At 43.1% G+C, this 27,247-nt stretch overlaps 1 protein-coding gene across 4 annotated transcripts; it reads left to right on the top strand.

Annotated features, from left to right (window-relative positions):
- The first annotated feature begins 370 nt into the window (after positions 1-370).
- Ift52 (intraflagellar transport 52) lies at positions 371-26,768 on the top strand. 4 transcript variants are annotated; one of them, XM_050150938.1, is made up of 13 exons: positions 371-505; positions 2,684-2,808; positions 3,701-3,788; positions 4,633-4,762; positions 5,201-5,276; positions 7,328-7,399; positions 8,452-8,578; positions 10,105-10,191; positions 11,991-12,059; positions 15,587-15,741; positions 19,460-19,547; positions 23,570-23,678; positions 26,097-26,768. In XM_050150938.1, exons 2-13 carry the CDS (start codon positions 2,690-2,692, stop codon positions 26,252-26,254), a joined length of 1,278 nt encoding a protein of 425 aa, XP_050006895.1. In that variant the 5' UTR covers positions 371-505; positions 2,684-2,689; the 3' UTR covers positions 26,255-26,768. The 4 variants fall into 4 exon arrangements, with proteins under 4 accessions (XP_050006895.1, XP_050006896.1, XP_050006894.1 ...); XM_050150939.1 differs by having other exon boundaries at positions 505-627; XM_050150937.1 differs by lacking the exon at positions 371-505 and adding an exon at positions 670-2,340.
- The last annotated feature ends 479 nt before the right edge of the window (positions 26,769-27,247 follow it).

Raw genomic sequence — 27,247 nt, 5'->3', positions numbered from 1 at the left:
CTTCCCCAAACTCTCCGACCCCTCACAACTCCCTGCGGCAGTTTCTATTTCTAAAACTTGGTAATTTGGCATTTCAGGACACCTGGCCTCCCAAACGTCCCAGGTGCCTCAGGCCGACAGGTGTTTCGGCCTCTCCCAACACCTGCCAAGACGCCCTGCGCCTGCGTCCTGCAGCCTGGCGGGGGGGGGGGCGGGCGTGGGTTGCCCACAGCCCCCGCCCTCAGGGAGCCTGGGGACCTACATCGGTCTTTAACTGCGGCTATAAGGAAATAAGCTGGGGTTTATCAAAACGTGAGTCCTCAAGCCTGGCTGCTCCCTCCACCCGCGGGAACTGTCCAGGCCCGCATCAGCTCCGTCCCCAGCCCAGCAGCCCCAGCAATCCCGGCTCGCTCGCTCTGCCATTCTGTCGCTCTGTCGTCATCACTCCGCGGCGGAAGTCGCTCCGGGCCCAGAGCCACGCCTTCTCGGCGCGCGGCCTTGGATACCTGGCTGCCTCTGGCCTTAGGTGAGGAGAGGGCGGGTCGCACGGGCTGACTGGGCGCTGGGGCCTCGGGGGTGGTGACGGCTTCCTCGTGCTGCTCCGGAGACCCCTAGGCCTGCCTTGTGGGAAACCCGAGGTCGGCGGAGGTAAACTGAGGGCGCGTAAATGGGCTGGGGAAGGGTCCTGGAAGTGATCTGAAATCTCTAGCTCCTCAGACTGCGCGGATTCGTTGTCGTCCTGCACAGTATGAAAAAATCCTGGATGAGGAGCCATCAGGTCTTGGACTCGGCTGTTCTTGCTACCACCTCTGTTTTTTCGTCACTCTGACAAAATATGATTTACCTAATAAGGTTATTGAAGAGAAAATAAGAGAATAAGGTTGTCCCTTACTCTACCCAAACATCAGGACCCCACATCTACTCCTCTCACCCGAGGCTAAACTACAATAAACTGTAAACTCGAAGTGTATTCTTCCTTTAAGAACCATTCAATAGCCAAAGCAGGTTATTTGCTTTTCCCGGAAATCTGCCCTCTAGAGAAAAAAAGGGGAGGGGTAGAAAAATCCCAAAACCAGGAAAATATAATTCCAGTTCTGCGATGCATGGGTTCGTTGTGGCCATTAAAATTGTCCATGGAACACAAAAATCTAGCACTGTTACGTGGCGAAATCAACATGGCAAAATGTTTTTTTATTTCATTGAAGGAGTTAGGATGTAGCTTAGTTAGCACAGAGTGCCTGCATGAGGCCCTGGGTGTCTGATCTCAGCACAGAAAAATAAATGCCATTGGAAAGGTAGTGGCATGGTGGCTGTGTGTGTGTAACCCCAGCACCCAGGAACCTGAGACAGTTCAAGGTCATCCTCCCCTACCTAGTACATTAGAGGCTAACCTGGGCTATGAGATGCTGTCTCAAAAGAAAAAAAAATGTATTGAGGGAATCTCTTATCAGCTCTGAAAACATGGATTGGTATTGGGCAGTCTTCTGGTAATTAGGAAGAAATAATGATGGTCATTTTGAGCATCAAGATAAGTTTCAAATGGACCAAGAGTGTTTTTAACTTTTAATTTACATTTATTTGTTGTATATGCATGGGTGAACATGACACCAAGTACTTGTGGAAGTCAAGAGACAACTTGCAGGAGTTATTCTATGGGTTTTTCAGGCTTGGAGGCCAGTGCCTTTGACTACTGAGTCATCTCTTCAGCCCATAGAGGTCTCAGATTATAGTGTTAAAAAATTATGCCATATTTGTCTGCACAAGACCTATCCCAAATGGGGCCTGTCATTATCTCATGGAGAGGGGAGGGCTCAGGAGGCCTTGTCCCTCCCTGAAGCTCTGTGGGCGGGGAGAGACATTTTCCTCAGTGGTACAGTGTTGCCATCCATGTCTCACAGCTTCAGAAGCAATCCTAACTAAACTCATTTATTGAAAGAGAAAAGAAGACATGACAGTTGAGGGAGGACGGTTTAGGGAAGAGAAGGGAATTAGTGGGGATAGGACAAGATCACAAATTGGGAAGTATGATTAAAAAAAATACATTAAGTGCACGAATGAAATTGTTGAATTAATATATGCTAATAAAATCTTAATAAAAAAGGATAATCATATCTCAAAAAATCTCAAAAAAAAGGATAATCATGAAAGTTCAAGAAGAAAACATCGTTGGATATACCCAGAAATCTTACCACAGCAAAAGATTTTTTAAAAATGCTTCATGCTGTCCAGAAGCCAAAAGGAGAAATGTTAATACTTCTGGATCTATAAAACACGTGACCTGTAAAATTAAGCCAGAAGGTTACCAGAAGCCAAGGCTAAAGGCAAATCAAATTTTTGGTATGTTTTGGAGGAGCATTTATGGTAAGGTCTTATTTCATAAATTAAGTTATACCTAAAATCTCTAGAGCTATACTTGACAGTAGTGAGCGGTGAGGACTTGCTTTGGAAATAGGATCTTGGTGTACAACGGGAGGGTGGTGGCAAGGTCAGGAAAGTAGGCTGGTAGGAGGGCCAGAGACCAGCCTGAAAACGAAAGCCAGGCGCAGGCAGGGTTGGCTTTGGCCACCGGCTTTTCAGCTATGATTATGCGTTTTCCTCTCAGCCTTTGAGAATCATTAGGGTTTACATGTAGGTGCAGCTGTGTGTCCTTCACCAGTGTCACAGGGCACTTTTAAAATGCTGCTTCTCTGGTTTGCTTTATCAGGTAACCATGGAAAAGGAGGTGCGGAGTACCATTGTTTTCAATGCATACAAAAAGGAGGTGTTTACCACCAATACTGGCTACAAATCTTTGCAGAAAAGACTTCGGAGTAATTGGAAGATTCAGAGGTGACCATGATCTTGGGCACTGCTTTCTGAGTGCTAATGGTGGCCTACAGTAGAACTGAATAGTAATTTTTTAACTTTCATTGTTTAAGTGGGAGGGGCTCAATTTAATGATTTCTCGGTTAATATTTTGAAGATCAAAGATTCACAGTTATGCATATATAGTATTTAAAGATGTCAGAAGTTTCCCCATTTTTTATACTTGATCTCAGCCAAAAGGCAGAGAAGGTATTCTCCATATTTTAAGTCGGTTTAAAATCTCAGTTTAGGGAAGGAAAAGTGAGAGTTAAATGAGAATGTCTCTTTGTTTAAATGTGCCTTCTTTAAATGTTCTTTTCCCCCTTGTCATGAAGATTGAACCAAAACCTTGCATAAGCTCGGCAAGTACTAAGTTCCAGTTCCAGTCCTTAAATGTTTTTTTTTCTTTTTTCAATGAGTGAAAACATCGTTGTATAGATTAAGATTAGAGCCGGGCTTGGTGGCATGTGCCTGTAATCTCAGCACTGGGGAAGTAGCGTAGATGGAGTAAGAGTTTGAGGTTAGATTTGGCTACATAGTAAGTTTGGGGCCAGCCTGGGCTCTATGAGACCCTGTCTTAAAATATAGAGAAGCTAATAGAAAAATTGATTAAATTAATATTTGGAAGACTTCTTTATTCTTTAGTGTGAGTTCATTTGAACTCCTTTGCTTATTGGGAGATCTCAACTAAGGCCAGATGCCTCCAGGGCACTCGTGAGAGGGGCTCTCACCTAGGGAGAGAGGATCTCACTTCGGGAGAGAGGCTGTTCTATGCCCCTGTCTCAGCCTTTATGGTGCCATATAATTAAGAGCCTAAAATAATTTATAAATTGGTTTAAATTATGGATCTAACTTGCTCTTAAAATCTTATTTATAGCTTGAAAGATGAAATCACATCTGAGAAGTTAATTGGGGTGAAACTATGGATTACAGCTGGACCGAGGGAAAAATTTACTGCAGCTGAGGTAAGGAATATTTATACAGAATATTCATATAGGAAACAAGAGAGGAGGCCAGGAGCGAGCAAGGACCTGAACTAGTGGGTTGGAGTCTCCCTTCTAGACCTACTGTATTGCCTGAAATAGTCATTTCCCCTTCTGGCGATGAACTGTGGTAACCCATGGAGTCCTTAACCCACAGGGAAGGTAGGCAAGGGCCAGGAGCATGTCTTTGCCTTAAATTTACTTTGAACATAGGAAAACTCCTGTGTGGCCTAGGCTGGCCTCAAATCTGTAATCCTCCTACGTCCACTTTCTGAGTGCTGGAATTACAGGCGTGCACCACCATGCCCAGCTTATCAGTGCATTGAAACCCATAACAAAAACAGTGGCATTTATAATACAGGTGGATGCTACTCCTAAGTGTTGGGTCCTCTTATAGGTGTGCACCACTGTTTTATCCAGGATCTAGTATCTGCTAGGGGACCACTTCTATCACCTAAGCTACGTCCCCTGTCCCTGTTTGAGCATGTTAGAGCTTTGATGTTCAAAGGTAAACCTGGAGATGGGACTTTGTGTGCTTTTGTTTTACATTCTACTGGCATCCAGGAATTCACTGTGTAGACCAGGCAGGCCTCTAACTCACAGAGATCCTCCTGCCTCTGCCTTTGCTGGGATTAAAAACATGCACCACCACCCACAGAGGAGATGATCTTGTACAGTGAGAAAATATATACTAGTCTAAGAACATTTAAATAGTTTATAGATTTGAAATGTTTCTTTTTAGTTAGTTAAGGTTTTATTCATGGTATGGATATTTTAAACAAAAGTCTTTTGGCCATATTCACAGTCTGCTTTTCCCTTCACATAGTTTGAAGTCCTGAAGAAGTACCTTGACGGTGGTGGGGACATCCTTGTGATGCTGGGAGAAGGGGGAGAATCCAGATTTGATACCAATATCAACTTTCTTCTAGAAGAATATGGAATCATGGTTAATAATGGTGATTATTATCTCACTACATTTTATTTACTTGTGTGTGCCACAGTGTACATATGGGAGTCAGAGGACAACGTGGGGGAGTTGGTTCTCTCCTTCCGCCATGTGAATTTCAAGGTTCAAACTCATGCTGTTAGGCTTGGTGGCAAGTGCATTTACTCACTGAACTGTCATTGGCATGGTTGTTAGTATTTTAAACAAAGGTACTGATTGCCTATTTAATGCTTGTATCATAGCCCTCTTGACCTGCTGATCACTGGGGGAAGACTCTCCCAAGGTGACATGGTCACCATCCTGAGCTCACTGGTACACTGAACTAGTACACTAAAGTGGGAGGGATTTGAACAGAGTTCTAGGTTTCTTTTTATTTCAAAATTTGGATGAGTCTCTATGTCAAGGTTGTTTCTAATCTAAAATGTGCCTTCCTCTTTTGCCCCATAAGATGCTGTGGTTAGAAATGTATATTACAAGTATTTCCATCCCAAGGAAGCTCTGGTTTCAGACGGAGTGTTGAACAGGTAAGGGCGCTGAAAGCAGAATGCCCTTCATGTGGCTTCCATTCGTCTTGCACCTTCTCACTGCCACGCCGCCCTCCTTTCTTGGCCTTTATGTTTTATTTATTATTCTCCAAAACTATTCTTTCATCATTGGAAACTTCACATTTACCTTTGGTCAGGATATTCTCTCTCCACTTCAAGAAAAAGAAAACCCCATCCAGGCAGGATTGAGCAGTAAAGAAACTTTATTGCTTTGGGTCACGGGAATGTGCAGCAGTAGAGTAGGCTTTGAGTGTGGAGTGACTGAAGGAGCCACAGCGCTAAGACCGCAGTTCCTCTGCTCTCAGCTTTGCATTCCTGTTTGTTTGTGTAGCTGACTGTGTTTGTGTGTTTGTCAGGTCGTCATCTTCTCCCCCCGCTTTATTTTTTAATTTTTTTTGACCAGTTCTCTATATGTAGCCCAGTCTGGTCTCAAACTTGTGATCATCCTGCCTCACCCTCCCAAGTGCTGGAATGACTTGTGTGCCTCCAGAGCTACCTTCCAACAAGTTTTAAAGTTCCCTAATTCATAACTGTTTGCTACAGTGTCTAGAGGTAGCATGATTTGATTTGGTCTCACCATTCCCACAAGAGTAATAACTGGGCTGGAGAGATGGCTCAGAGGTTAAGAGCACTAGCTGTTCTTCCAGAGGTCCTGAGTTCAATTCCCAGCAATCACATGGTGGCTTAGAACCATCTATAATGAGATCTGGTGCCTTCTTCTGGTGTGCAAGCATACATATAGGCAGAACACTGTATATGTAATAAATAAATCTAAAAAAAAAAACAACAACAACCGAGTAATAGCTCCAAGATATGCTGTTTGAGCCATCTTCAGACCCATGCCCAGCCTGAACTGACCCTGATTTCACCTCATGGAGATTGAGACTGTCAGCTTTCATTGCTCTGGATCCTAAAACAGATGAGGGGCTTTTAGAATTGGAAAATGGGTACATGAGAAGGCAGTATCAGGTGCCTTGTGAGCTTTCTCTCACGTTGGAAATTACTCCTTCTACACTCGAGCTTGCCATCTGCAAGTACTCTGCTGACCCTAGTTATACAGTGTAGAGTGTGGATCTAGGGTATAGGCGCTTTCCTTAGGACTGAAGATGGAGAGACTGAGACAGTGTGGTTGAACACTCCTGTAATCCTCACACCTGGGAGTATAATACAAAAAGATTGGCTCAATTCTGAGGCCAGTCTTGGCTAAAGAGTGAGTGCCAACCAGTGCTCCATGGGCCCTCCTTCACTCCCTCCTTCCCTCACTCCCTTCTTCCTTCCTTATTATATGTTCATTCTTTGAGAAGTTCATACAATGTATTTCAGTCATATTACCCCCATTCCTCCCCTTAATTCCTCAGATTCACACCATCTTCCCACCCCAACTTTGCATCCTCCCTCTTTTTAAGCCTCTCTTCTTAAAACAACACAAAAAGGAACTGAACTAGATATTTGTCTAGTTGATTCCTTTTTTTAAATTTTTTGGAGTCAGTCTCACATAGCCCAGGCTAGCTTTGAACTCCTGATCATGCTGTTCTTCCCTCCTAAGTGTTGAGATTACATGAGTGTACCACCAGACTGTTTATGTGGTCTTAGGAATTGAACTCAGGGCCTGGTGTGTGCTAGGCCAGCACTCTTCCAGCTGAGCCCCAGCCCAAGCCTAAGTTTTTTGTTGTAATAGTCACGGTTTATTGTTGCTTTGTTGTTTGAGACATCCTTTGTAGCCTTAGGTAGCCTAGAACTCACTCTGTAGACCAGGCTGGTCTGGACTCTCAGAGATCTCTCTGCCTCTACCTCCCTAGTGCTTGGGATAAATGCCTACACCACCATGCCTGGACCAAGCCTAATTTTTTAATGGTAATTTTTGCAAGCATCAGAAAAGAATGTGGGTATGTGGGTGTGTGCTTTTATTTCCTTTTTAAAAACTGCTAAAATATAGAATCCTTTTGCCTAGTTGATATTTACTGTTTGATGAAGGCAGTGTGAAATTCCCCAACTTCTTTGCTTATCAGATTTTAATGTTTTGCTTTTAGGGAAATTAGCCGAGCAGCAGGAAAGGCTGTGCCTGGAATCATTGATGAAGAGAGCAATGGAAACAATGCCCAGTGAGTGTGCTTCTGCAGCTCCCTGCCCAGTGAGTGTGCTTCTGCAGCTCCCTGCAGGAAAGGAGCTCTCACTTCCAAGAGTTACCTTTTTCAAAATGAAGAGTTTTCTGGTTATAAAAGTAATTCTCACCAAAAGAACCCCACAACCACCAGTAGCAAAATCTCAGTTGGGAGCTGCAGAGATGGTTCAGTGGTTAAAAGTGCACAGTGCTCTTGCAGTACTTAAGGTTAGCTCTCAGCAGCCATATCAGGCAGCTTCAGTTACACGTAACTCCAACTTCAGGGACTCTGAAGCCCTGTTCTGGTCTATGGACACCTCCACACACATACACACTTAACTAAAAACAAAGAAAATAAACCAAACTCCAAACCATGGTAAAGCTTAAAAGGAAGCAGAGTAGAAATTCCGCACTGTAAATCCATGCTCCTCCCTTCAATAGAGGCGTTGTGTCTTAAGAGTGTGGAATTTAGATTTCCGGGTTGGTTGTTATTTTTGGTTTTTGGGTTTTTTTTCCCCTGCACATAATGATATATCTAACCAAGCACTTTATAATGGTTTATGTAACTAAGTAGTTTATTATTTTAAATGACTGGATCAGATTAGCTACATTTTAATTTATCTAAGTAGTGGTGAAGGCATTGCCCAACTTCACATGACTAATCTGTTGTCAGATCTTGGATTCAGACCTATGCGGTTTGCCCCAGAGAGAATCTACCCTTTTTTTTGGAGACAAGGTCTTGCTATGTGTTCCAGGCTGGCCTGAAACCTGCTGTGTAGTATGAGATGGCCTCCCAGTCTTCTTGTGTTAGGACTTTGAGTGCTAAGATTACAGATGTGTGCCCCATGTCCTGCCAGAGACCGTACTTGGTTGGTTTTATTATATTTTTACTTAGTGGTTTGTGCACATGTGTGGAGGTTGGAGAGCAGCATGTATTCATTCTTTCCTACTGTGTGAACTCAGGATTGGTGGCAAGTGTTTTTACCCACTGACCCATCTCTTGGCTCCTAAAATCCATTCCGTAATCACTTGGATGTGTTTGTTTTCTTACAGGGCTCTCACCTTTGTTTACCCATTTGGTGCCACGTTGAGCGTCATGAAACCTGCGGTAGCTGTTCTGTCCACAGGCTCTGTCTGCTTCCCACTTAACAGACCTATTCTGGCTTTCTATCACTCAAAGGTATTGACTTTCTTAGATATGTGGGGGGGGGGGGTATTATTTTATTTTTGAAGTAAAAAAGTTACATTATGATGGACATATGCCTTTAATCCCAGAACCGGGGAGACAGAGGCAGTTCAGAGCTCTGTGAGTTGAGTTCTAGGCCAGCCTGGTCTACATAGTGAGTTCCAGGCTAGCCAAGGCTACACAGTGGTGCCATGTTTTGAACAGAAAACACACACACGACAAAATAGTAATATTTTTCCTGTAAAATGTTTACTTCTTATGAGATATAGAAGCTAGTCTGTTTTCCCACTGAACAATTGGATTTATTTCTAATTGTCTGTAATTATGACTACAAATTGTGTATAGAGTCTCTGTTTTGGATTGTTGGTTGCAGGGTTTTGTTTTGTTTCCTTTAAAATTTGTGTATGTGTGTGTGTTTAGATGTTCTTATGGTGTGCATGTGTGTCGGGAGGTATGCATGTGTCTTCATTTGTGTGTATGAATATGAACACATGTATTCCATGGCACACAAATGGAGGTCAGAGGACAACCTTGGAAATTGGTCTTCATCTTTGACTTTGAGACAAAGTCTCTTGTTTTGTTTCTGTTATATATGCCAGGCTAGCTGGCTCACAAAATTCTAGGGATTTTGTTTTTTTTCTGTCTCCCATAACCACACAGGAGTGCTATGGTTATGGTATGGACATGTGTGCTACCTCAACTGGTTTTATATGGATTCTGGGGATTAACATTCAGTCCCTGTGCTCACGTAACAAGTACTTTACCCACCAAGCTATCTCTTCCGCCTTGGCTAAAGATAAAGACAATTTTAGTAGCAGTGTAGTGTAAGAACTCACTCATTAGCCAGGCAGTGGTAGTGCACACATTTAATCCCAGCACTCAGGGGGTAGAGGCAGGTGGATCTCTGTGAGTTGTGACCAGCCTGGTCACAAGAGTAGTTCCAGGACAGGCTCCAAAGCTACACAAAGAAACCCTGTCTTGAAAAACCGAAAAAAAAAAAGAAAAGAAAAGAAAAGAAAAGAACTCACTCATTGAAATCTAATAAACACTGATCATTTTTTTTATATTTATCAGAAAGGCAAAGATACTTTGTTTTTATTTGTTGAAAAATAGTAATGTAGGTGTCGGTGAGATGGTTCAGTAATTAAGAACACTTGCTGCTCTTTCAGAGACCTCACTTTGATTCCTACTTGGAGGCTCACAACTACATATAATTCTAATTCCAGGGCATCTGATACCCTTCTCTGGCCTGCACAGCTTGTTACGTGCACAGCCTGTTATGTGCACATGGTGCACATGTATTCATGTAGGTAAAGCACTCATATACATAAATGAAAAATAAATGTCTCTAAAAATGAGTAACAGTAAAGAGTAATTGTTTTCATAGTTGGTACTTTTCAAATGTTAAGTCTTGGTGGGAATTGGCATTTATTGGTGTATCAGACAGTTGCTAATGTAATAAATGAGACATGCAGTGTGTTTCCGGACCTAAGCATCTGACACTGCTTTGTCACCAACAGAACCAAGGTGGGAAGCTGGCAGTGCTTGGCTCATGTCACATGTTCAGTGACCAATATTTGGATAAAGAAGAAAACAATAAGATTATGGTAAGCTTTTTTCTTTCATCAAATTAATGCACACTATGTAAATATGACTTCCATCCCAATAGAAAATACTGATAAGTACATTTGCCACTTGTCTACATGAGTTGTACTGAACTGAGTAGATATCAGGCACTAAAAACACAAAGTTGAGTTGGGCGTAGCCCTTGCTTTACAGAAGTTTATGGTGTATCAGGAGAGTGACAGACAGTTTGGTGAATCTAGAAAAGTACTGGGGAAGCATGCTGAATAGGAGTGGTGACTGACTGTGGAAAAGTGGTGAGGAGCAAGCCTCCCTTGTAAAGCAAGTAGTGTGAGCTTACACTGAAAGCACGGGGAACAACCTTGGTGGTGTTCTGTTGTGTGATGTTTCACTCTTTTGGCTTTTTGAGGCACCCACCACCCAACTCCCAAATAAATCATACACAGAGGCTTATACTTAGTTATGAATGTCCGGCCTTAGCTTGGCTTGTTTCTTGCCAGCTTTTCTAACTTAAATATATCCTGATTACCTTTTGCCTTTGGGCTTTTTCCTTCTTACTTCTGTATATCTTACTTTACTTCTTTCTCTGTGGCTTGCTGTGTACCTGGGTGGGCTGACCCCTGACATTCTCCTTTTCTTGTTCTCTCGTTGCTTGCTCCCCCTTGTCCTCATTTCTCCTTCTATTTATACCCTCTGCCTGCCAGCCCCACCTATCCTTGCTCCTGCCTTGCTCTTGGCCATTCAGTTCTTTATTAGACCATCAGGTATTTTAGACAAGCACAGTAACACAGCTTTTTGTTTGTTTGTTTTGTTTTTTTGTTTTTGTTTTTAGAGACAGGGTTTTTCTTTAGCTTTGGAGTCTGTCCTGGAACTAGCTCAGTAGACCAGGCTGGCCTCAAACTCACAGAGATCCACCTGCTTCTGCCTCCCTAGTGCTGGGATTAAATTAAAGGCGTGCACCACTACCACCTGACAAACAGCTTTATAGAGTTAAACAAATGCAACATAAACAAACGCAACACACCTTAAAATAATATTCCTCAACAGTGCTCAGACCCCTCTAGATTGTGTGGACAGAGCCAGTTAGGAGGCTGGTGGAGTTACCAGAGCAAGGACGATGACTGAGTGAAGGTTGTGACTAGTGAGTAGCCAGGGCTGGCAGCATGAGTTAGCGAGACTTTTCTGTATAAGATGATGAGGATTGAAGTAGAAGCTTGCCTTTGTCCTGTCTATGTAATGGGAAGAGCACGTGTCTTGTGAGGATGATAATGGGGAAGCAAGCATTTTCCTAGTGCCTGCTAGAACTGAACACTGGAATTGCAGCCGCTCATCTGCCAGAGGGAGATGTGTGTTAGCGGAGTGAGCCCTTCTAGTCTTCCATGTAGTGGGAGGTGGACCAGGGACTACCTGATTCAGTGCCTCTCACTGTGCTCAGAATCCTAAATGTTTGCTTTGAAAAGCTGCTTGTTTTTTTTTTTTTGTATAATTATGATTTTGTCATATTACAGTAGCCGCAGTTAAAAAGGTATGCTTTTAAAAGTTTAGACTGTCATTTTAGTAAACAAAGGCTGCTTAGGATTGTGAATAGGTTTTTAGTAAGTTTTGACTTGCAACTTGTTAGAATACTTTGAAGCAAATGATAATAAAGGTTTGCATTAGACTGAAGAAAACCTGTTAATTTCCAAATATTTTACCAACAAAAGACTGAAAGTCCTTTTTAAAATTACTGGTTGTCTTTTTTCCCCACCTTAATTAATTTAGCTTGACCTTCAGCATTCCCAAACAGCCAGGTGTCTAACTGTATTTATCATTTTAAATACAGGATGTTGTATTCCAGTGGCTCACGACAGGAGACATCCACCTAAACCAGATTGATGCTGAGGACCCAGAGGTAGGAGATTGAATCACTGGAAGACTGAACTGGAAAATGAGGCCAGCTTCTTAGAACCTCTTCCACAGGAATAGATGTCTCTTAACTCATCCTTGAGACAGTTGGAAAGAGAGCGATGCTGCTTGGGGAAAGGAAGGGCACATTATAGAGAGTCAGGTATCAATAGACACAATAGATAGTTAATGATAGGATTAATTGAAGTCAGTGCTTCCATATAAACATCAGGATTAAAATTAGCTCTCTGGAAGATTGCTGGGCTAGAGAGATGGCTCAGTGGGAAAGGGCCTTGTTGTCAAACCTGACAGCCTGAGTTCAATCCCCGGGACCCACATGATGGAAAGAGCGAGCCAGCTCCTATACATTGTCCTTCACTGGCACAGGCATGCCTTAGTGCATGTGTCCCCAAATATTCAAATAAATAAAATACAAAGTAAAATTAAAAACACAACAAGTTAGGACAATTAGTCATCCTGGGAAGACTATGTTTATGTCTGGGTGTCTAAGCCTTGATGACTGTCTGAACTAGGATTTCATGGAAGGCCTCTGGCTGGAGATGTGGAAACAGACGGCTGGCCTGTTTCTGTCCTTTGAGTTGTGTGCTGGATGTGTCATGGCACAGTCTCCTTGCCATTGCTCTCACCCTTAGCCCATCGTCATTGGAGTTTAAAGTAGCTAAAGCTGCCACATATTCCTGCAAAGGAATCTGTTTGTTTCTTGAGTTAAACAAAAGTTTGAGGATTGGGAAAAGTCATTGGTTTCATTTTTGTTTTTATATTTGTTTAGGCTGGGTTTCACTGTGTAGTCTTGGCTACCCAGCATCTCAATTTGTAGACCAGACTGTCCTTGAACTCACAGTAGCCACCTACCTCTGCTGCCTATCAAGTACTGGGATTAAATTAAATTAAATCACAGGGCTACAGAAAAACAGTGAATGTATTCTATTATTTCTATAATGTTCAGGCAAGTCTCTTATGCTGAAGGTAAAGATTTTGTGAAACAGGACTAGCAATTTGGTTTGTTTGTTTGGTGGTTGAGGTCAAATCCAGAGTACCATACACTGAGCATTCAATGTCTGAGCCATCCCCCAGCCCTTCAGATGACCAACTTCTGTTGCTATTCTTTGTTTGAGTCAGTATCCCTGTGTAGTCCATGCTTGCCTTGAGCTTACAGCAGTCCTCCTGTCTCAGCCTCCTGAGTGCTGAGATTATAGGCTGTGCTGCCATGTCTGGTTATATATCAGGGTTTTTTGCTTGTTTATTTTATTTTTTAAGTTTAAATCAGTTTTCTATTGGATAACCAATTAGGAGGCTCATCCTTGGGACTAGCTCCTTCTACTCTCAGCAATAGCAGTCATTAGCTGCTCGCAGTTCTTTGTCTAGGGATGGAACAGTGTGAGATTTGCCCCTTCCAAATTAGCATGTCTGTTGGTCTTGTCATTGTTCAGGTCTTGCTTAGGCTGCCACTTTGTTGAGGTACCAACAAAGTGTAGCTTTTCTGTCATTACTGGGAGACAGTCTCACAGCAGACTTTCTTGTCCTCTGGTCCTCTGGTTCTTACAGTCTTCCACTCTCTCTTCCTCGGTGTTCCTTGGGCCTTAGTGCAGTTTGAAGCTATTCCAAAGTAAAGGGATTCCAGGCATAGACTAATAGGTAATGGATTGACATAGTTCTGGGTTTAAAGGTCATACACAGTGAGTAGTCTTTCTTCCGTCTTCCAGCCAGGCTGTTCTGTTTCCCTCCAGTGACAGCCGTCATAGGCTCCCATAGCTTCTTCAGAGATAGTGTCTGCTTAGGTAAGCTAGTCTGTGTGGGCTTCCTTTTTCTCATCTTATACACACACACTGTGTGTACATTATCCACCACCTTAAAAATTACCACCGGAACTGGGCATGATGCAAATACATGTAGTCCCAGCTTTGGGGAGGTGGAGACCAGAGGATCAGAACTTCAAGGTCAGCCTCAGGTTAGTAGTGAGTTCTAGGCCAGTCTGTGCTACATGTGACCCCTGGGAGGAAAATTATCAGTGAAATATTTTTCATATTTTTTTTTGCGGGGAGGGAGAGGAGTGGGGGAGGGTGGAGGGGTGTTGTAGGAAAGCCGCTTGTTCGTTTCCCAGCTGCCCAGACTCCTGAAATAATCGCACAGATACTATATTATTTAAATCACTGTTTGGCCCATCAGCTCTAGCTTCTTATTTGCTAACTCTTACATCTTAATTTAACCCATCTCCATTAATCTGTGCATCACCACAAGGTCGTGGCCTACCAGCAAAGTTTCAGCACATCTGTCTCTGGCATTGGCTCCATGACTTTTCCCTACTCCGCCCTTCTTTCTCTCAGCGTTCAGTTTAGTTTTCCCCATCTAGCTCTGTTCTACCCTATCAGGCCAAGTCAGTTTCTTTATTAACCAATGGTATTCATAGCATACAGAGGGGAATCCCACATCCAAGGAGTTCAAGATAGGGTTTCTCTGTGTAGCTTTCCTGTCCTGGAACTCGCTCTGTAGACCAGGATGCCTCTGCCTCCCGAGCGATGGGATTAAAGGTGTGTGCCACCACCACCCGGCTCCTGTTCTTTATTGAAGAACCTCCTATCTGTTCTTTATTCTTTAAGATTTACTTTATTTTCTTGGAGTGTGGGTGTGCCTGCCTCTATACATATATGTACCACATATGCAGATGCCCAAGGAGGCCAGCATGAGATCCCGTGAAGCTGCAGTTGTTGTGAGTCTCCTGAAGTGGGTACTGGGAATGAAATGCCGGTCCTCTGAAAAGCTCTTAATGCCGAGCCGTGTTTTCCCTTTGTTTAAGCATAAACATGCTGCCCCTTATTAAACAGTGTCTTGAGATGGACAGTTAGACTCTCCTGGTCTTTTCCTCTTACCAGCACAGAGCACATCATCACTGCTCTGAACAGTGCTGGGATGTCCTTGACTGAGGGAGAAAGATTAGGGTATAGGGTGCAGGGGGAGAGCCAGTCTGCATTGGTGTCACATGTGTTCATGCATCTAACAGGAGATAGCAGACATGGCCCAGATGCTGGGGCAGGGGAGGTAGGTGTGTTTTAGTGGGAGTTTATGGAATTTTTTTTATCACCTCCAATTTCTCACTGGAATAGTAAAGAAAGTTGTTCATTAAAATAACCTTAAGGAAAATTGTTTTGGATGGTTGCAGTGGTAAAAGGGATATTGCCTCAGATGGAGATGTGAGTAAATTTGAGAGAGAGTTGATTGCCTAGTGTTCAGGGCGAAAGGCCACAGTAGTAAAAAGAGAGCAGTTGAGTCACCTTGGCTCCAGCTGTGTTCAACTGCGTGTGTAATTGCAGAGTTGGACTCAGCCAGCTTTGGGTTCAGTCCAGTAGCTTTCTTCCTCTTTCTGCTTAAAGTGTCTGATGGAAGTTGTCAGTGATGATCGGCGGTGAGATCTCTTGGCAAGGAAATGGAAGTTTTGTAGATTGTGACCCGAGATGGATGCTTGACAGAGTAAACTCCATTTACTTTTGCTGAGGGGGACTCTTGTTTGATTTTCAGATTTCCGACTACACGATGGTACCAGACACAGCCACCCTCTCAGAGCAGCTCCGAGTGTGCCTCCAGGAGGGTGATGAGAACCCACGTGACTTTACCACCCTCTTTGACCTGTCCATTTACCAGCTGGACACCACCTGCCTCCCCAAGGTCATCAAGTTAGTACTGAGGCTGCCTGGGCTGCACACTGCAGTCCACGGTGGTTTGAAAACCTGAGTGTGGAGCTGTGGCAGGAAAATGTGTCTCAGCTCTGTGATGAATCAGTGGGGACACGGGTGTGGGTGCATGAATGGTGTAGAGGAACTGCTGCTGGTCACTGTCCGCCTGTGTCCCAGGATCTAAAAGGCATTTCAGGTGACCTGACTTTGCTACCTTGCCAACAGCTTTTCTGGGTTTAGCACAAGTCCTGGGTTCTAAGAACTCCTTAGTAAACAGGTATGTTTGGTCCCCCTTAGAAGCACTTAAACAGAGCAGAGAAAGCACTGAGTCTCTCAGGCTTGTCCAACACAGCCTATGAGGCCCATGCCCGTGGACTCTTCCTCCCATATCCTTTACCCCTCAGCTGCTCTTCCTAGCTCCACTGTCAACCCTCTGCAGCAAGTCTCTACTCTTCCTGACTCTAGTCATTTGGCAGGCTGCTGCAGTACTATGGGTGCTGAGTATAGCTAACGTGCAAGACTCTCAGATGCTTTTTCCCAAAAGTTGTTTTGGCTATTCCTGGAAAAACAGATTGAAACATGCACCTCTGCTAGAGGTCTTTTTAAGTTTCTCACAGATAGGATCCTGGCCCTGAGTCTCAACTGTTTCTCTGCCAGGACTTTTATAACATGTGTAAATTTCCAGGGCTTTGTTCAGATGATTATGCTTGCTGCAGACTGCCCTATCACAGTGGATTTAGTTCCTAACATCATTCTTATCTCTGACAGCACACAGCTCAGCAGACACAGGTTAAGTAAAGAGATGTTTGCTGAGTAGGGTGCACTGTTACATCAGCCTGGGATCTGCAGAGACTGAAGGAGGATGACGAGGCCAGACTCAGCCCAGGCTACACCTCGCCTGTCTCTTAAAAAGACAACTTTGGAAACTACATCAAGTCTCTGTATCTCCGCTTTCTCTTGCTTCAGTAATTATGCCATAATCTAGAGTGTTTTGAGTCTGAACGAACTTAAACGAAATGAGTTCAGTGACCCTGCACACTACAGGGTCAGAAAACACGTGTGTAGTGGGTAGACACTCACCAGGATTTACTTGTTTTCCTCCATGGGACTCTGTCCTTTTGTATGTCTGTAATTCTGCTAACTAGTGCAACTCCTTGTCCACTTTAATTCTCTCCTTAACCTGTTCATGTAGTATTTCTGAGACAGGGTCTGCCTTGTCTTGAACCTGTAATCCTCACTGCCAGGAAAGGATTCCCTCCCCCCACCCCCCCAGCCACAGACCTCACTCCTGCTGAGGCTGTATACTCACTTAATTTTGAAAGGCCACAGATGTGTATTAAATGTACATTTGAGGACAGACACAGTGGTGTCAGGCCTGTAATCTCCACCCACACTTGTGAGACTGAGGCAGGAGGATTGCATATTGAAAACAAATCAAACTCTGTCTTAAAAAACCTAAATGAGTAGAATAAAGAGAACAATTAAATTGAACGAGGAGTTGGACTAGCTTGCAAAATTACATACAGCACAGGAGGACAAAATGAATGCTAGGGACAGTGACGGCAAAGCAGAAGCTGGAGCAGCCACTTGAGCTTGGCACTCGAGTCTCTGATGCCCTCACCATTCTCGCCACTGTGCTGTGACAAAAGGACTCCAGCCCCTTCTGCCGAGTCTGCTGCCTCCTAAAAACTGTTTTCTTGAGACTAGGTTTTCCTTTGTACTTTAAGTTGGTGTGAAACTTTCAGTGTAGCCCAGGCTGGCCCTCAACCTGTGATTTTTTTTCCCCCACAACCTCCTAGGCACTGAGATAAGTATGTGTTACACATACCTGACTCAGCTTTTCAAGGGCCGGGCGGTGGTCGTGCACGCCTTTAATTGCAGCACTTGGGAGGCAGAGGCAGGCGGATCTCTGTGAATTTGAAGCCAGCCTGGTCTACAGAGCTAGTTCCAGGACAGGCTTCAAAGCTACAGAGAAACCCTGTCTCGAAAAACCAAAAACAACAACAACAAAAAACCCAACCAACCAAACAAACAAAAAACAAAAAAAGATACTTTTCAAGATAACTGTGTGACTTCTTCCCTCTCTCTTACTCAGGGCTTCTCTGACCATCCTCACTTCCTGCCCCCTTCCTGTCTCTCTGTCCTGGATTTGTTTTTCTTCTTACTACTTACTGATACCTGGCATATTACCTGGTTTTCCATGTACTGTATGTCCCTTCCCTAGCATGTAGGTTCCAGGAGAACTTCCTTTGTTTCTTCTTGCTGTGAAGCTTATGACAGGTAAAGCTACCTGGTACATAGCAGACAGTGAGTCAGTACTTGCTGAGGAAAGTGGACACATGGGAGTTCACATGGTGAAGATGTGTTCACTTACCAGAAGCAGTCCTTATGCTGGACTGTAGCATGTTTAATAAAAATAGAGACAGAAATTGGGGTTCAGGCTCAAGGTCAGAAAAGCAAAATAGCCAGCCACTGGCTCTTACCTCTCCCTGAGTCTGAAATGGCAATCTTGTCTCCAGGAGTCTCAGAATGAGAGTGTGTCTGAGAGCTGTCTCTTCCCATTTTATAATGCTCTCTAGTGCTGGGATTAAAGGCGTGCAACACTACTGCTTGGTTTCTTTGGAAAACTATTGTGGCTTTCTGGGACTAAAGTGTTACCACTGCCTGGTGTGTAAGGCTGACTAGTGGGGCTGTGTTATTCTCTGATCTTCAGGCAAGTTTATTTATTAAAATACAAATGAAATATTACCACACTGGGATGCTTTCTCTCGGTCGTGAAAACAGTCACAGTACTCACCGGGTAAAAACCAAATCTCATTAAGAGGACTGTTGAAATTTAAAAGTAAGTTTTCCTCTCAAATAATGCTTTGTGTGATTCCCGAGAGAAGTATCATAGAAGATACCCTGTTAGAGCAACATTTTAAAATTGTTTTTCCTTTGCATTGCATTGTATTCAATTTTATGTGCTGTAATTTGGTTTCTGTTTCTGTGCTAAACACCATGACCAAAAACAGCTTGGAGAAGAAAGGATTTATTTCATCTTCCACTTCCTGGTCATAGCTCATCACTGAGAGAAGTCAGGGCAGGAACTCAAGGAACTTAAAGCAGAACCACAGAGGAATGCTGTTTATTGATTTGCTCCCTCTGGCTCATGCTCAGTAAGCTTTCTTATGAAACTCAGGAGTGTCAGCTCAGAGGATGGTAGTGTTCACAGTGGACTGGGCCCTCCTATATCAATAGCAACCATGGAAATGCCCCAAAGGCCTCCTCAGTGGAGGCAGTTCTTCAGCTGAGGCTCCTCCTTCCCAGGTGTGTCAGGTTGACAACCAAGATTAGCCATCACAGTGTGTGTGTGTGTGTGTGTACATGTGTACCCATATGTGGAAGTCAAGGGTAACTTACAGGAGTCAATTCTCCTTTCTATCATGTGGGTTCTGGGGATCACACTCAGGTCATCAGCTTGATGAAGTTCTTTAGCTGCGGATTATCTCACCAACCCAGAGCAACAGATATATTTTGTTTTGCTTTTCTTTCTGGAAGGGATAAGGCTAGAACCCAGGCCCTCACTTATATTAGGCATAAGCCCTATTATGAACTCTTCCCACAGCTGTTAGAACAGCACACTCTATGTTTTCTGAATAGTGTCGATGTGAGCAGTTAGCTGTGCTTTACCACAGTGCCTTACCTTTATTCCCACATTTTTGTCTGACTAACTCAGGGCTCATGAGGAGCTAAATGTGAAACATGAACCACTCCAGCTTGTCCAACCTCAGTTTGAGATGCCGCTGCCAGCCCTTCAGCCTGCGGTGAGTTAAGTGTGTTTAGGGGCTCCTGCTGTAGAACTCCACTGCTTACCCTCGATGTGGGCACCTTCATAGACTCTAAGTGCTCTACCTCTAAGCACGTTGAGACATCACATCTGTTAGCATTCTGTAGGGACTTCTATGTGGGGAAGTGCCAAGGAGTCAGAGAATGGGCTTTCCTAGTTATTAAACTTTTCCATTTTGGGGGTCAGGAGTTAGAAGGCATGTATGAGACTGGCTGAGTGCCCTAATTACTTTTGTATTGCTGTGATGAGACACTGACCAAGACAACTTATAAAAGAAAGCATTTAATTGGGGGATTGTGTACAGTTTCAGAAGGTGAATCCATGACCATCATGATGAGGAGCATGGCAGCAGACAGGCAGGCTTGGCATAGGAGCAGTAGCTGAGAACTTACTTCTGATGCACAAGTAGGAGATGGAGAGAGCACAAGATTAGGCCTGGTGTGGGCTTTTGAAACCAACAAGGCCGCACTAATCCTTCCCAAATAGTTCCACCAGCTCAAGACCCAACATTCAGAAACATGAGCTTGTCAATGCCATTCTCATTTAAACCACCACACTGGGTAAAGAGGTAGAAAATCTTTGAGATGCCTTCGCAGGCATTGGGCACTCAGATCCTTAGTTTAGTTTTAACAGGCTGGGGTCATGTGGCCACTATTTAACGTACTCAGGAGGCATGCACAAATATGTTCACCGTAGAGGGCACTGATAATATAACACAAACATGATTCCTCCCAAGTCTGCTCATTTACCCTCCAGGTAGACTGTGAGCTTCCTGAGCTTTGTAAGTTTCCTAACTCCTGTGGGACTCTATTTTTTCTCCTTGGGGGGGGGGAATGTTTCAGTTGAGAAGCAGTAGCTACAGACAGCAGCCATATGTAAGGCATTGAGCAACTTCTGAGTACTTCATTGTCTTAGGGTTTCTATTGCTTCAGCAAAACACCTTGACCAAAAAGCAAGTTGTGGAGGGAAGGGTTTATTTAGCTTATACTTTCATATTGCTGTTCATCACTGAAGGAAGTCAGGGCAGGAACTGATGCAAAAGCTACATAGGGGTGCTGCTTACTGGCTTGCTTCTTGTGGCTTGCTTAGTCCACCTTCTTATAGAACCTAGGACCAGCAGCCCAGGGATGGCACCACCCACCATGGGCTGAGCTCTCCCCGATTGATCACTAATTGAGAAAATGCCTTAACAGCTGGATCTCATGGAGGCATTTACTCAATTGAGGGTCCTTCATTTTGATGACTCTAGTTTGTGTCAAGTTGACACACAAAACCAGCCCATAACTGAGGCCAGGCAGTGGTTTCTCACACCTTTAATTCCAGCACTTGGGAGGCAGAGGCAGGCAGATCTCAGTGAATTCAAGGCCAGCCTGGTCTACAAAGAGAGTTCCGGGACACCAAGACTGTTACACAGAGAAACCCTGTCTTGAAAAACCAAAAACCAAAACAAGAAACAACAGCATGTAGGAGGGAGGGGCCACCTGTTTGTCCCAGCCACCTGGCTAGCTTAGCCCTGAAATAACCACACAGAAACTATATTAATTAAAACACTGCTTGGCCCATTAGCTCTAACTTCTCATTGGCTGACTCTTACATCTTAGTTTAACCCATTTCTATTAATCTGTGTATTGCCACATGGCAGTGGCTTACCGGCTACGTTTTGGCAGCATTTCTTACTCCATCTGTGGATCCATGGCATCTCCCTAACTCTGCTTTCTTCTTCCCAGAATTCAGTTCTGTCTTCACCAGCTACCTAAGTTCTTCCCTATCAGGCCAAGGCAGTTTCTTTTTTCATTAACCAATATGAGCAACACATAGAAAGAAGAACCTCCCACACCATTTCCCCTTTTCTCTTTAAACAAAAAGGAAGGCTTTAACATAGTAAAATTACACATAACAAAACAGTTATTAAGCAAGAATTACAGTTACAATAATATATATCTATCTTTTATCATAACTAAGGAAAACTGTAACTATAATTATAAATTCTTCAATTTCATCAAAGACTCCAAAAGGTTCTAATATTACCTAAGTTAATGGGAAGTACATCATAAGCAACTTCCAAAACTCTAGAATTGACAGAGACATCTCACTGCCTGGGCAGTCACCCAAAGTTCTGTTATCATTGAAGCATCCATCTTTAGCCTACAGGCTCATCGTATCCAGCAGACTTTCCCATGAAGCAGAAAATTTCAAAGACAGTTCTGTCTATATTGGCAGTTTGCCAGTCACTTTCGTCTGTATCCTGCAGAGTGTCTTGCAGGTTCTTTCATGAAGCAGGAACCCCAAAGGACCATCTCATATTTAGGCAAGTTCAGCAGTCATTTCTTTGTGGGTCCTCATGTCCAGTCTAGCAGTCCAGGCAAGAGCAGTTTCTTGCTCAAATGGCTAAGGAGCATCTTCGATGCCCATCTTCCTCTTGAAGTAATTTGTGCTGTCAGGAGCAGATGTGTCTCATTGTCATGAAAAGTTCTAAGTTCTTAAAACATTTTAAATGCCATATTCTGAAGGTCTCTGAAAGATTTGAAGAATACCTATCTAACTGAAATATATCTCTATATATCTAGAAAACCTAACTAACATGACTACAAGCTTGATTGTTGTAGATGATTGATTATCTATTAACTGATATTTCTTTATTATACATTATATTTTTAAGTGAGCTACACAAACATAATACCTTACTCAAGATCAGAAATACATATACATATAACAAAATTGACCTCAAATTTGTATTAGTAAACCAAGATCCATACCAATGCAAATTATTCATATCTATATCATATCCCCATTTAAATGTAAAAAAAAATTATAGACAATATTTGGGAATATGGGCGTAGACTTGTGCATACTGCTTCCTGCTGATTGAGGGCACTATTAATCAGGTCTTCTATGCTATATCCTGTGTGCTAGGTTCATCTCAGTCAGCAGTTGGACGAAGTAATTTTTTGAGGGTGTTCGTGGCAATCTTTCAGGGGTTTGTGGTTTATCAAACCATATTGGTCTAGAAGCAGTCCACAGGCTCTCATCTTCTGTGAAAACAAGAGAAGAACTTTTCTAAAGCAATATATCCTTAGGCCCAAATTTGAAAGTCATAGCACCTTTATAATATACATGGTGGTTTAGCTTAGCATACAATGACAATGAAATGTCTCTCTATACTTAACTCCTTCCACAGTCAAATAATTCAAAGGAAACACAATGATATACATAATCTAGACACTCTGAATTTTCCATTTTTACATGGCTTATTTTTCTTTACTCATTTTAATCTATGACTTTCTGTACTGTCTCTTTAAAGACTTTACCCCCCCTTTTAAAAAAAAAAACAAGCATTTATTTTATGACTCTCTATACTCTTTTTCCTCTTTCTTCCAAGCCTACGTACATTTATCCACCACTGTGACCCATTTAGAGGTCTTTTATGTCTGAATCTGTCCTATTGTGAATCTGTAATTCTTTACTGTCCAGGAGCACTTCTTAAAATGCTAACATATTAATGTTAAGTTTACCCTGTCTGCGCTGATCTACATCTGCTTCCCCAATGACTTTTGTTCCTAAAGAAAACATAATAACTAGCTGGGTGTAAGATGTACACCTATGATTAAGGACTTATGAGACTATGGCAAGAAGACTGCAAGTTTGTGGCCACTCTGGGCTATACAGCAAGATCCTGACTCAAAACAAAAGCATAACTATATAGGAACAAGTTGTGGCCTCAAATATTCTACACAAACCTAAGCTCTGGGCTTGTGCAGAATTCATGGCATTGTTATATTGGCTTTGTCAGTTTAGTAGTGTAGTTAAATCTGGTTCTGCTTGGTTGTTTACAAGGAACTCGGTCTTGACATGGGCCTAATGGATGAGGGCAGCCAGAGGTGATGGAGTTGGGATGGACGGTTCCTCCCAGGGGAAGGGCTCAGTCAGCCTCTTATTGCTTACTCTTCTTGTTGCTGTTAAGCTCTGGGAGATTTCACTAAAAACCTTCGTTCCCTCTAGGTCTTCCCACCCAGTTTCCGGGAGTTAGCACCCCCTCCCCTGGAGCTGTTTGACCTAGATGAAACGTTCTCCTCTGAAAAGGCGCGTCTTGCTCAGATCACCAACAAATGTGAGTATTAGCCTGTTAAGACTTTTTCCCTTATGACTTTTATTTACCACGAACCACTGTGACTTGCTGTAAGAGAATGTTCAAAGATTCTTCTTGGAGAACCGAATCTGAGCACATGGACAAAGCTGAACATGTCTTCATTGCATGTGAATGTTGTCCTCTGAGTTCAGTTAATCTAGTGAATCAGAACACAATGCTAAGCAGAAACCATAAGTCTCACTTTGGATCCCCAAAGGCCCTTAGACTGAGTGACGAGAAGATGAATACTAACCCTGGCTTCTACCTTACGGAGCTGGGTCACTGGTCATAGGAGCATTTAGATTAGAAAGAGTCACAAGCTGCCAGGATGGCTCAGCAGGTAAAGGTGCATAATTACCTGAGTTTACATCCTGTAACCTACTCACAAGGAAAAGGAGTTGTCCTTCAACCTCCACATGTATGTCATGTACAAGCTCCGACATACATAGACAAATAATAGTAAAGCAATTAAATATTTTTAAAACAAAAAACAAGAGCCGGGTGGTGGCAGTGCACACCTTCAATCCCAGTACTCAGGAGGCAGAGACAGGCGGATCTCTGTGAGTTCAAGGCCAGCCTGGTCTACACAGGGAGTTCCAGGACAGGCTCCAGAGGTACAGAGAAACCCTGTCTCAAAAAAAAAAAAAAAAAAAAGAAGCCCAACAACAACAACAACACACACACACAACACCCCATAAAACCAAGAACATAAAAAGAAGTCAGTCCAAAAAGACTTATATAGACTTCAAGTTGTAGTGTCCTTCTGCCTACTGAGCCTTCTGATAAGCTCTGCTTCAAGACCTGTACCCATACAAGAGACATACAGTTAAGCACTCACTGTGAAGCAGTGACCCCACTCCTGGAATACAACTAAGAAGACGTATGAACGTACCCAGATGGCATTGTTTATTTTCAAACTGCAATGAGTTGTAAGTAGTGGCACACGCCTTTAGTCCCTGCATTCGGGAGGCAGAGACAGGCAGATCTCTGAGTTTGAGACCAGCGTAGTCTATAAATGTTCCAGGACAGCCAGAACTATTATAGAGAAACCCTGTCTCCAAAAAAATAAACAAAAAGCAATGAAATTGGGATTGTCCTTCATGTTAACTAGCAAAGGAATGGAAGGTTTTTGTTTCACATTTAATCTGTGGTATGGAGCTTGGCTCACATAATCCCACACTCAGGAGGCTGAGACTGGAGGAACACTTCAGTTCAAGGCCAGCCTAAGCTACTGTATACAACCCTGTCTTGAGAAGAGCAGTAATGGCTGTACATCTTAGATATAGTACTGCTAGGGACTGACTTCACAGAAGACTGCTGTAATTACTGGTAAATTTTTCTTTGTGTTTTCCTAATTTTGGGGGCGTGGGATGAAGTTTGAGATGGGCTCATATAGCCAGGCTGACCTTGAACTCAGTATGTAGCTGAGGCTGACCAAACTCCTGATCCCTGTGTCCACTTCTCATCAGGCCCTACTTCTTTCTGGGTTTTTTAAACTGGGCTACGCAGAGTAGTGTAAGTTGGCTCTGAAACTCATCTGGGTCACTTCAGCTGGCCCCAAGCTCAGTATCCTCCTGCCTTAGCTCTCGAGTGCTGTGAGGGCAGGGGTGATCCACCTTGTGTCATGGCCTGCTTTTCTTTTCTATAATAATCTACAGTAAATGGTGGGGTTTTATTTTTGTTTTACTATGGATTGAACCCAGGACTTTTCTATAATGTTCTTTTGGTAAATGACATTCCTTGTCTTCCAGCACTAGAGATTGAAACCCAGTGCTCTACCACTGAACTATATCCCTGACTTCTTTTATGTGACAGAGTGTTCTTGTGTCACCTAGGCTGGTCTCAAACTTGTAATCCTCTTTCACAGTCTTCCAGATGCTGGGATTCTGGGTGTGTACACCATGGTTAGCATAAATGCTACTTTAAACTTCATATATGACCTTTTTACAGTGGCCTCTATTGAGAGCCTGGTAACTTGAGTTCCTTTGGTTGCTTTTGTGCTTTGGTGTGCACCAGTGCTTGATTTGGAGAGTGGGAAAGCCAGAACAGGTGGACTTTGCTCTGATTAGGTTCATCACTTTAAGCTGGGCATAGTGGCTCACTCCTGTAATTCCAGCACTCAGGAAGCTGAAGGTAGGCAGTAAGACTGTTAAAAGTTTGAGGCCAGCCTGGCCTATAACATGACACTGTCTCACTAAAGAACAACAAAGTGAGCTACTTTTGTTCTTATTTATGAAAGCAGCACATCCAAGACCTGAGAGTTGCCAGAATGTAAGTCCAATGATCACATCATTCTAGGAAGAATTAAGTAATCTCAAGAGGAAGGGAACACCTCTAACACAGTGTTTGCACTCTGGAAAGAGTGGAACTGAAGGGTTAATCCAACTGTACTGTGTTTAGGTACTGATGAAGACCTGGAATTCTATGTCAGAAAGTGTGGTGACATTCTTGGAGTAACCAGTAAACTTCCAAAGGATCAGCAGGACGCCAAACATATTCTTGAGCACATCTTCTTCCAGGTGGTGGAGTTCAAGAAATTGAACCAGGAGACCCACTGACATGGCAGCCCTTCAGGTGATGTCACCCGCATAGACTGTTTACAATATTCCTTAGTTCTGCAAGTACTTACCAAGTGTCTACAGATGAACAGCACATGATGATCCCTTCGAGAATGGAACTTCTCTTCTAGCTGGAGGGTCCCAGCAAACAGTAGCAGAGTATATAAGCAAGCACTTAGCGGGCAAGAGGTGGTAAGTGATGTGGTGTCGAAAAAAACAGAGCTAGGCCAGAGGGATCCAGTGTGCCAGCATTTATTAAAATGAGCAGAGTTGGCCCAGTACACATGGATGCCAGAGTCTGGGGTACTGTTTGTATCAGAACCTTCAACTGTACTTGAGTGGTGCATGGTTATTGTGAAAACTTCATCCTTGGGTTAGAATCAACCATCAAGTCAACTAATTCCTACTTGTTCCAACTAATGGTGATCTGGAATGTCAAGCTGATGTTCAAAATACCAAAGAGGTTCTTATTTCAGACCCTAAACTGAAATAAAATAAAATAAAATTCTGTGTTTACTGTCTTCTCCTGCACATGCTATTGATACAAGTGGGATGACATTCCAGGACTGTGAACCGTGCCTCTCCTTAAAGCACCTTCTGACTGCCAACGCTGGGGTTCTGAATTCGCCTTCCCGAAAAAAGTGTCTACATTGTGTTTTCTCTGAGCTTTAGAAGGTTTGTGCATCCTCTGTAGTGCTCAGGTGGAAGAGATGATTCATTTACTTGAATTAAATCTGTGATGGAACTTTCATAATTCATGAAATGGTCTGTCATTAATATCTTTTTTCCCTCCACATTCCTGCTCAAGATTTGAGTCTTATTGAAGATATAACTAATGGTCGAACTTGTTACAATACTGTATGACTTCCGGGCTGGTTCAAAGTCAGATCAAAGCCTAGCAGGAAATAATTGATTAAGCTGATGTTGACCCTGTAAACTGATTTGAAAGAATACAAAACAACCTGAACATGCAGCCTACGCCTTTAATCCCAG

This window comes from Alexandromys fortis, unplaced genomic scaffold (genome assembly GCF_014885135.2).
Source record: "Alexandromys fortis isolate MF-2015 unplaced genomic scaffold, M_Fortis_MF-2015_v1.1 scaffold_27, whole genome shotgun sequence".
In the NCBI taxonomy this organism is placed as follows: Eukaryota; Metazoa; Chordata; class Mammalia; order Rodentia; family Cricetidae; genus Alexandromys; species Alexandromys fortis.
The sequence above is the reverse complement of the archived record's forward strand: the minus strand, read 5'-3'. Positions and strand labels throughout refer to the sequence as shown.

Excerpts from the sequence above, each read along its gene's own strand:
- Ift52 (XM_050150937.1), top strand. Across the intron at positions 10,192-11,990 it reads AAGAAAACAATAAGATTATG|GATGTTGTATTCCAGTGGCT; the intron begins GTAAGCTTTTTT and ends TTTTAAATACAG. Across the intron at positions 15,742-19,459 it reads TGCCTCCCCAAGGTCATCAA|GGCTCATGAGGAGCTAAATG; the intron begins GTTAGTACTGAG and ends TGACTAACTCAG.